At 39.7% G+C, this 10,852-nt stretch overlaps 1 protein-coding gene across 10 annotated transcripts in view; it reads left to right on the forward strand.

Moving 5' to 3' along the window:
- The window catches only part of ddi2 (DNA-damage inducible protein 2), a 30,046-nt gene extending 20,108 nt beyond the window's left edge, over positions 1-9,938 (forward strand). For 3 of the 10 annotated variants that reach the window (XR_011351801.1, XR_011351805.1, XR_011351803.1), the window contains 4 exons: positions 978-1,106; positions 2,165-2,268; positions 2,698-4,412; positions 7,182-7,293. Coding sequence is in view for 5 of the 10 variants with exons in the window: in XM_069918858.1 (XP_069774959.1) it covers positions 7,295-9,115 (1,821 nt within the window). In the remaining 5 variants the exon portion in view is untranslated. Of the gene's footprint in view, positions 1-977; positions 1,107-2,164; positions 2,276-2,430; positions 2,571-2,697; positions 4,414-7,181 lie in introns of those variants that run through there. The other 7 variants (XM_069918860.1, XR_011351804.1, XM_069918861.1 and 4 more) reach the window with 7 other exon arrangements.
- The last annotated feature ends 914 nt before the right edge of the window (positions 9,939-10,852 follow it).

Below are 10,852 nucleotides of genomic sequence, written 5' to 3' on the forward strand. Positions count from 1 at the left end.
ATAACAGATTAACAACAATAACTAATAATAAAATAGTACAATTATAACAATATTTAAATAAAGGGTTACTTGAGCACAAGCATGTGGTACTGCAACAGTCAATCTGAATACGATCTGTTCTGAATTTTCGAACTGCGGGTAACTGAAACCACAGAAAGCGAAACCACAGTTAAGGTGGGGGGGGCACTGCATTAGATCAAGGTGGGTGAGGGGGATCCAATACAATGCGGTAGTAAAGCTGAAATATATAATTGAATAATAGAAGTTGTATATAATCCTTTTGTATGACGTGATAGTATATGAAGACAAGAACTTAATTCAGTTATTCAATTTTATTGCTGCCATTCACCCCTGATGTATCTAAGAAGAACATTAAATATACACTTGATTCTGTGTGTTTATATTCATAATTTAAACTTTAATACAAGATCATTATTTGTTACAGTAGAAGTCCAAAAACCCGGATCCCAGAAATCCGGACCACCTGAGAACCTGGACTTTTCGAAAACGTTTAACATTTATTGGGCTTTCGTGTGCATGTGTGCTTGCGTAAGTGCCACAGATGCACAGGGGCAGCAAGCGACCACTCTTGTTGACTTTATTTTTCTTTAAAATGCTCGTTTTGATAAATGAAGTACTCGCTAATGAATAAACTATTAAAATTTACCTGTTCTTCTCTTCTTTATTCCTCCTTAAATTTTAATTTTAAAAGTACTGCCCGAGAATCCAGAAAATCCAAAAATCGAACTGACCCAATCTCCGAGCAGTCCAGATTTTCGGACTTTTACTGTATTATATATCACAGCTGTCGATCATGTGCACAGTAGAAATAAATTTCACCATCACAAACCGCAAGACAGGACAATGAATGATTGAATTACTTTTGGAGGAATGGGTTGAATCTTCTTTTAATTTGTAATGGGATAGTAGAATTGGGAGCCAGGTGTGTTGATAAATAAATTTCATTGCTGATACAGGAGCACAGATGACAATCATGAGCCAGGCGTGTGCTGAGAGGTGCAATATTATGCGCTTGGTTGATAGGCGGTGGGCAGGGATTGCTAAAGGTGTTGGAACACAAAAAATCATTGGGAGAGTCCACTTGGGTGAGTAGTTGTAATAATAATAACTCTCAGACATTTTGAAGTTGTTAACAAAAATAGAATTTCATTGAATTGTATAATTATGAGATACAATGAAAAGATTTGCTTTGCATGTTATATAGGCAAGTCAACCCAATGCTATAGCAAGTAATGTGATCATAAAACAAAAGTACAGGCTGTAGTGGTAAAATAAATCAAAGAATGGAGGATATAGTATTGCAAAGATAAAGTGCAGGGTATAGTTAATGCATCATCTTTTACGAATGAGAGGTCTATTTAAGAATCTGATAACAGTGAGAAAGAGACTGTCCTTGACCCTGGAGGTTCATGCCTTCAAGCTTGTGCATCTTCTGCCTGATGGGAGAGAAGAGACTGTGGCCAGGATTGGACGGATCCTTTACTACACTGGCAGCTTTCTCAAGATAGTGGGAGGTACAGACAAAGTTGATGGAAGGGAGGTTGGTTTGCATGGAAAGTTTGAACTGTGTTCTCAACTTCCTGCAGTTTCTTGTGATCATGGTCAGAGCTGTTCCCATACCCAGCTGGACAGGATATTTTCTATAGTGCATTTATAAAAGGTGGTAAGAGACACGACAAATTTCCTTAGATCACCGAGGAAGTTAAATCATTGGTGTGCTTTGTTGGTCATGGAATTGAAATGGTTGGACAGGTTGTTGGTGATATTTCCACCTAAGAATTTGAAGCTCTCTCAATGCCATTGATGCAGGGATAGTAAATTTATTGTCATACACATTGTACAATGTACACATGCACCTAAATTCTTACTTGCTGCAGTCAAACAGGTACTTGTAAAGAAAATCTATAATAGTAAGCTAATTGAATTCAAAGAGACATAAATACATAAGGTAGATATAAATAAATATTTACTATAATCCTAGTGCAACAAGTTACTTTCAGTTGTATCAGATCAACCTATGATTAGGATGCGTGCTTAGAATGGAAATAGAAGTGGTGAGTGTGAAGTGTTCGCATAGTGTTTAGCACTTGCTTGTTGTTCACTTTCAATTCAGCGTATGTATTTGATGTGCTCTATTGCATAGCCCAGATACAGATTGAAGGCGACTTTCTCCCTTGCTCCTTCTCCCTCCTGGAAGATCAGCCAATGGATATGTTGCTTGGACTTGACATGCTCAAAAGGCATCAGGTAAGAGGCAAGTAATATTTTCAAGATATAGAGACGAATTCTGTAAGAGAGGATGTTTTGTAGATGGAGGCGATGATGGTGGGAGGGAGGGGTAGAATAGAACACCTCAAAGTTGCAGACTGTATTTCTGTGAGCTGTCAGCACTGTTTTTGATCATTCTAGGCCATTTGTCCAACTCTACAAGAACTTATTTTTACATAGCACCTCTAACATCACAAACCTCTTCACAGAAGCCTTAATTGAACATATTTTACTTAAAATTCACTGGTTCCAATTGCCCTCGCTGATTTTAAGCTTTTGGGGTAAGAAGGCAAGATTTTATGGCATGACAATATAAACTAATTCAGAAGACCTTGCATTTGTTCTTTGGAATAGTTCGTTTAATTTCCATTGCTTTAAGTTATGTTCCCTATTTCTTTCTGGTTGCAGTGTTCAATTGACCTGAAGCGTAATGTGCTGGTCATTGGCACCACAGGAACAGAAACACGTTTTTTATCTGAAGCAGAACTGCCCGATTGTGCCAGGTTGGCATATGGTGTGCCACGAGATGACCTTCGCCCGGAAGAACTAGCAGATCAGGAGTTGGCTGAGGCACTACACAGATCAGCAGAGGACTCTGGTGATGTTTTAAAAAGTCCTTTGAATACACAAAATGCGTTTGAGATCATTTTAACTTGGTGAACCAGTCGTCTCCCGATCTAGCCAATCAAATGCATGGGCAGTTTAGTTACACTAGAGCAGTGGTTCCCAACCTTTTCCTTCCCACTCACATCCCACTTTAAGTATTCCCTATGCCATCGGGGCTCTGAGATCAGTAAGGGAGGGCTTAAGTTGGGAGGTGGGTGGGGAGGGAAGGTCGAGAATCCCTGCTCTGAACCCAGTTGTCACTGAAATATTTTGCTGGAGAAAAATTGCCCTTGGCCCCATTTCCTTTGGAGTTCGGAAACCGTGCACATGACGAGTCAATGAAGTATGATTAAAACAGTTTTTCTCAACCTTTTTCTTTCCACCCACACCGCACCTTAAGCGCTCCCTTCCTGATCACAGAGCACCGATGGCATAGGGAATACTTAAAGTGGGATGTGAGTGGAAAGAAAAAGGTTGGAAACCACTGCACTCGAGGTTTTAGATGATAGACACTGACTGATGCTTTGCTCTTTTGAGTCTCATGATTCTTAATAGCAGAAAGGTAAGTATTTTATGCTTTTCGCATGTCGTACACACAATTTGTGTGATACTTGCCTTTTATAAAGTCATCTTGCATTTCCTGGGTCCAATTCTATTTCTGCTGGGCAGCTTCTGGTACCTCTTCCAAAATGGCAGATATCTGCTTGAGATGTGCCAAATTGGAATTTGGGGATTAGAACTGAGCCCATTCCTGCTCCCGGCAGAAATATATATGCACGACACGTCTGGAGCTACTGGACAGAGATTACGAGCAAGAATCCTGTTAAATTTTCCCTTGGAGGCTAATTTAAGTAGCCTGGGGATTTTTTTTTAACATACCTGCTATATGAGGCTTGGTGCTTAGTTTCTGGCAGGGCTTTAAGCCATTTACAGTTAACCCTTTGGACTCTGGCTATTTTAGACTTTTCATGATGTATACTCTGGACTGGGTCCATGGGTAAACTACGTACATCAGTATGAACCAGCTGGTGGTTGGGTATAAAACCAGCCCTGGAATATGGAACACGAGTGTATGCACTTGTTGGTAGTCCTCGGGATACGGAGTCCAAAGTGTTAAAACCACATAAATCAACACGGTCTACCGGGGAAAAAGTGAGCCTGTTCTCTGTTACAATGCGGTAAGTTCAAAGAGAATGAACAAATATATAAAATTATTTATAATTAAACAGGCAGCATTTTCTGTACTCCACTTTTTTAATCAGTCCTACAATGTTGCATCTTCATAAGATAAGACTGCTAATAGCTAATAAAGTGCATGCTAATGCCCAGGTATGTTTCTGTGGAATATTAATCTGTTTGATATCCTTGGTGATTTGTAATTCTTTATGCATGTTGCATGCCTCAGTTGACTAATTAAGTTTGCCGTTTGGTTTGGTTTTGTTCTTTATCCTAACAGGACGCCGGCATCACTGATGCATGTTGCACTTTTGCTGCCCTTGAAGATGATCACAGTCCAGGTATTTAATATTCTGACACTTCTAAGTAACTTAAGAGGGTGGTACAACACCTAAATATTGACATAGGTGATTTTGCAGGAAATTACACATTCAGTTCCAAGAATATTGTTTGTAATTTCCTCTTTCTGAACTGAAAATGAATAACATTTAGAGTGACACCACCCTTTTATTCTCAATGTAAGATAAAATTCATGGTCTGCAGCTCGTGTATCCTAAATACTTTAAAAATTAGAGCTTCCAATCTTTACATCAAGTGAGGTTTTGGGTTCTATTCTTAGATCACCCTGCTGGTGAGGAATAAATAGTGAGCAAGACTGTTCCTCTTCACATAATGCCATAAATTATTTGATGTCTGTCTGGAATCTCTGTTTAATGCCTCCTCTCTGAAGATGTGCATCATTTCCCCCACTGGACTATCAGTGTCATGTGCTGAAGCCCCTGAGTAGAAGATGAGAGTGCTACCACCATAAAGCCTTTTGAATGCTGATAGGCCTGGACAGGGTAGATAGAGTGAGTGGCACGATTGGTGTAGCAGTTGGCGAATGCCATTACACCACCAGCTTTGGGGACCGAGGCTTGAATCCCGCTCTGTCTGTTAGGAGTTGGAACATTCTCCCCATGTCTGTGTTGGTTTTCCCCGAGGTCTCCGGTTTCCTCTCACCATTTGAAACATTCCAGGTTCCAGGTGTAATTGGGTGGCACGTGCTCATGGGCTGGAATGGTGCTGTATGTCTAAATTAAAAAATTTAAATGTGGCAAGTATGTGTCCCATGGTAGGGGAGTATAGGGCAAGAGTGCATTTCAGGATAAAAGGACATCAATTTAAAACAGGTGCAGAAAAATTTCTTCAGTTAGAGAGTTGTGAGTCGTTGAAATTGTTGCCACAGGCAGCTGTGGAAGCAAGGTTGTTGGGTTTATTTAAGGCAGAGATTGACAGGTATTTGATTAGTTAGGGCATCAAGGGTTTCAGGGAGAAAGCCAGGGAATGGGGCTGAATGGATGGATGGATCAGCTCAAGATTAGAATGTTGGAGCAGAGTCAATGGTCCTACTTCTGTTGTGATCTTGTGATCCAGGGCATGATACTTGTTAAGAGATAATTCAAGGTTGAGTGCCTTCCAAAAGAATTCATTCTGGATGCTTTAGACCTCTTAACCAACCTCACCATCTGTTATAGGAACAACCCTGTCCGTTAACCCATTATAGTGACTTTATTATTGGATAAGGAAACTATATCCTGTCAGTGGTCTGAAATTTGTACTGCAGAGCCATGACCCCACACCCTCTCATTCTGCTCTTTTAATTTACGAATTTTCATTACACTTTAAAATATGGTCTATTAACTTTGCTTTTAAGATTGAAGGTACCTAGCTGGTGAGATTTCACCTTGCTCTTTTCTCTGATGGAGATTTGGGTCTGTTCTTCACTTCATTGTTTCTTGCATTGGTAGTGGCAAATTACATTAGGAGCCTTAAAATTGGGCTTCCTAATTAAATATTTGCATAATCAATTTATTTTAGGCTGTCTTCCTCAACAGGGCTATTACTTACTCACAAACTAATGTGATATCCCCATAAACTCACCGGCTAACTGCAGTCTTAGAATCTTTGCATGGTGGAATTGTTGCTGTGGTTTGACTTACCATATATTATCGTGTAGTCGTCGATACTGTGTAATAGTCGACACCCCACCTTTTATTGGCCCAAAAATCAGGTGTTTTTGTATGACCCATGTAAATATCAATGCCATTTTTTTGGCCCCAACTGCCCACCTATCTGAACTCCCAACGCCCTGACAGCAGACCTTCACCCCAGACGGCTGCCCATCCAAACTATCAACACCCCAGCTGTCTGCCCACAGGAGCATCTGACGCCCCGGCCACCCACCCATCCAAGCACCCGATCAGGGATCCTCTTCTCAGCCGGCCGCCCATCCGAATTCCTGACACCCCGACCACAGACTTACTACTCGGTTCTGGCCATCCAAGATCTCAACGCCTTGAATGATGCAGGAACTTACAATGTCCAAAGTTTGACCCTCCCCCCACCCGCCTTTTGGCTTGAAAAAATGATCAAAAAATTTGATAACATGAGTATATATGGTATTAAACTGTTTCAATTTTCCTGTAACCATGTCCAGGTGGTCATTAAATTAATTTTAATTTTTTAATTAAAAAAAAATTAGACATACAGCACTGTAACAGACCAATTCGGCCCTACGAGTCTGTGCCGCCCAAATTACACCCCATTAACACACCCTGGCACATTTTTGAAGGATGAGAGGAAACCAGAGCCCCTAGAGAAAACCCACGCAGACGTGGGGAGAACGTAAAACTCCTTACAGACAGCGCAGGATTCGAACTTGGGTCTGGCGTTGATCGCTATGCCAACCATGTCGCCAAATTTTACACTTTTGAGTTATGAGCTTCCCAGTGATTAAAATTGAGCTAGTCTTTAATGAAAAGATTATACTGAGGTTGAACAAAGGGAATTTAAATGTGATCCATAAAATTAGTCATTAACTTTGCCAAACTAGCACCAGATATACTATGAAGGGAAACAACAGGTCACTGGGAATTAACATTGGAAACATTGAGAAATTTGGCTATCAAATTATTTGGCATGCATTTTTGAAAATTTATTTTTCATTTTAAACATGCCGGGAGTTGGGTGGCACAGGCTTGTGGACAAAAAAGGCCCCGTTTCTGTGCTGTATGTCTAAATTTAGTACGCATTGTAATTTTGGATTCCGTTTTCTGTTTTTGCTTTAGGAAAAGAAAATGGCATAACTACCTCATTGGAGAGCCCATTACCAGCACCTCATAATCTTCATCTTCCTCTTGCAACGAGTGAACCATCTCAAGTCCCCCAACCTCAAAATCAGATGGACCATTCTCTTTCAGTCCCTGCTAGCCTTCCCTCACAAGACCAGAAAAAACTTGAATTTTCCAATATAGAAAGCTTTCAGATTCCTGAATGCATGGAAACAGAGGCAGAGAACCAGAAGCCTTTACAATCATTGCTTGCAGATGATCTGTCTGCTTCTTCTCAGGCATCATTAGGTGAAAAGCACATACCACAATATGAAAGGATTGATCGCAGTCCACCAAACACTCTGAAACATCCAAGTTCAGATACTAGCAATTACTTTCTGCCAAAACGTATATTGACAGATATGAGTTCACACAAAACTGGCTTGGACAAATATGGTGTTACAGAGGATGCCCATACTTCTCAAAATGTAAGAACAAAAACTCATCTGGAAAACCTAAACAAAGAAAGAATGGATTTGGAGGAGCCACAAAGAGTTGGAGAGTTTTCTTTACCCATAAAAACAAATACTGATTATGTGTTTGATATGGTTGGAGATAAGCGACTGAGACAAGCAACCACAACTGATAGTTCCCCTAATATTGATGAAGCGCTGCAGCCCAATGAAACTGGGAAGGGACTTGACGGTCCAGACACAAATCTGCAGAATCTCACTGAACTATCTGAAGTGGACCCCAAAATAGATGATGATCGAGATTGTTGGCAAAAGGGAAATGAGGTTGGTGAAGGACCATCAAATGATTCTTTGATTGGAAACCATGAAATCTGTGACGCTGAAATTAAGAGGTTCACAGAACAACAGGTAGAAGATTTTAGAAATGCGACATCAACAAAGACCAGCATCAACAGCCAGGAGGGGGAAGTCCTTACTTCAGAAAAGGAATTGAAGAAGAATAGTTTAAGTTCAAACTTCTACACACATCAGGTTGAGTTTACAACTAGTGACACAGGAGAAAAGTCTGAAGTTGCGCCTGATGCTGATCATAAACAAAAAAATATACATTGTTTACTGAGATTAAAATGTCTTCCTATCAGCAGGATCAGGTCTTCAGAATCTGATCCATATGATTCATACCTATCTCCTGTAGCCACCTTATTTGAATTGCATCGTGAGTTGATCGCTTCTGGTCAGGATCCTTCCTTGAAGATGTCAGCCAAATTAGAGGACAATAATCAGTCAGTCACAAGTCAGGAAGAAAATGTTCAGCTAATGGAAAGCTCTAAAGAATGTTCAGAGAATAATACCTTAAATGAGTGTGAATCTGAAATAGAAAAAGAACCAATGTTAACAGCTGATACTGAAATTTCTTCTGAAAAAGACAATAATGTCGAGGGTTCTGTACAATTTACAACAAAACTGTCCACCCACCTGATGAATGATGAGCCTGAGATGTTGGTACAAAAAACAACAGATGTAGATGGAGATTTCATTCTTCTGTCTAAAGATCTAACTAATCAAATGGATATTTCCTCCACAAATGAATTGTTAGAGACGCAAGATTTATCACCTCAGAATTTAGAATATGCATCTGACAACACAGAGATTACAAATGGTCAGATGTCTCAAACGACTGGGACACATTTGGTGACACATAATGTAGGCTGTAGTACAGAGATTTCAGCTTCCTCAATGGTATGTGAAGGGACCGTGGAAGCCCATGTGAATCAGCCTGATTGGAATTCTCTGGAGAGCCCTGCAGAACTGCGTCTTTCAGATTTATCAAACCAAATTTTCCCAGTGGCGAACATTGAACGAATAAGAACATCAGGATTTACTCATCAGGAAGCAGTGGAAGCTCTTGAACGCTGTCATGGGAACACAGATTTGGCTCTTCTGGTTCTTCTCGCAAGAGGAATTGTGGTTCCTATTTGAAGTAGTTCAGTACATAACACATGCTGATACTGTTGAAACAACAGGGGTGACAAATGCATGTGTTATTAATTGAAAGAAAGAAAGTATAATTCAGAATCACTTTTTTCACATTGGGAGAAACCAGTTGTAACAATTGATTTTCGCCATCTTCAGCAAATGTAACTTTTCAGCAGCTTTTCCTGTCCCATTCTGGAGTCACATGCTCCACCATATTTGCAGGTATCCATAACCCTAGCAACACAACAATTTAAATATTGTACCTAATGCTATTCAGAATTACAAATACCTATGATTTTTATTTAACTGAATGTTCTCAAGGATGGTTTGGAGTAACAAGAAAAGGGACAAAAGTGTCAGGTTTAAATCTTGGGGGATGATGTAAAGACGGTTATTCATGGTGGAGTCATGTTAGATTTTAAAATCTGTTTAAGGTTTTAAACTGTTTAAGAAGTTGTCTACATTAGATTTGTGGAGTTTGATATTTGATTTAACTATAGGAAGAAGTGGAAAATTTCTATCATGTTCCTCCATAATAGTTCGTGTACTTCATCTTCTGAGTACAGAGTTTTTTTAGCATTATTTTACTCTTTTGTAGCCTTTGTCAAATGTGAGTCAGAACCGCCACCATTTGCTGGACATCGGTCCTTGTGAAAATGAGGCACATTCAGTATTCAGTTTGGCTAAAATTGTTTTATGAAGAAATTTTGGGAATTTTTTTTGTCGTCTAGTGATGTTGCTGTAATCTTCAACGGCTGCTTTATTGCAACCTCTGATCTTTTTTAAACCAAAATAAATTAAAAAAAAATACCGTGGCCAACAAAAATATTGGTTTGTGTCCACTGATGTTGCACAGAAAATGTGTTGAGATCCTGGGCCAAGTAACTTTGTGAACTTGGGTGGATGAAGAAATTGTCCAGCAATTAATCTCTTCAGACATGTAGACGTTTCTTCTCTCATTTCTCAATATCATCTTGATGCTTTCTTCCCCACAACTGGAGGCATTCTTTCTGTATTAACTCTGAAACCAGAGATCCAGGCTGTCCTTTTTGTCTCCAAAATATTAAATACAGGGGATTTTATGGAAGCGGGTGGTGGCCGGAGGGAGAAAAAGACCACTAATGACATTAGGATATTTGATCATTTTTGGTGAAATCCTGGAGTTGTGACTGTCTTTTAGGTCATTGTGAAATTCCTCCTCGCTCAACTCGTCCTAGGAAGCTGGGAAATACACAAATGTGAGCATTTTTCCACTCTTTCCAATGGGTACTATTGGATTCCATGTAGGAGGTGTATTGAGTCAAAAATAATGAAAGAAAAATTTCACTGCTTGCTTCTCTTCGGCCCAATTTTGATGAAATATTTAAGGTCATCATCCAAAATCCTCTTCTACACCTGGATCAATTTAGTTTTGTTTTTTTTACAGGCTATAAGCTAGTTTTGCGTCATTTCAACGATCATTAATAGATCAACCCCTTGGCCTAACTCCTCCAACTATAGTTGATTGAAAAGAGGCTCTTTTTCTTTTTGTGTCGATAGGAAAAATTTAGCGGGGCAATGAACAAGATGAAACACATTTCCAACCCTCCCAAATAGTTGCTCTCCTCCCTTACTTGCCTTCTACATTAATGATCTGGAGAATGAGGTAGTAAATTTACAGATGATACTAAGATAGTGAAGCTGTGGACAGAGAAGAAGGGTTTCAAAGCTTGCAGAGGAATTTAGGCCACTTAGAAGAGA

Source organism: Narcine bancroftii, chromosome 2 (genome assembly GCF_036971445.1).
Source record: "Narcine bancroftii isolate sNarBan1 chromosome 2, sNarBan1.hap1, whole genome shotgun sequence".
Lineage (NCBI taxonomy): Eukaryota > Metazoa > Chordata > Chondrichthyes > Torpediniformes > Narcinidae > Narcine > Narcine bancroftii.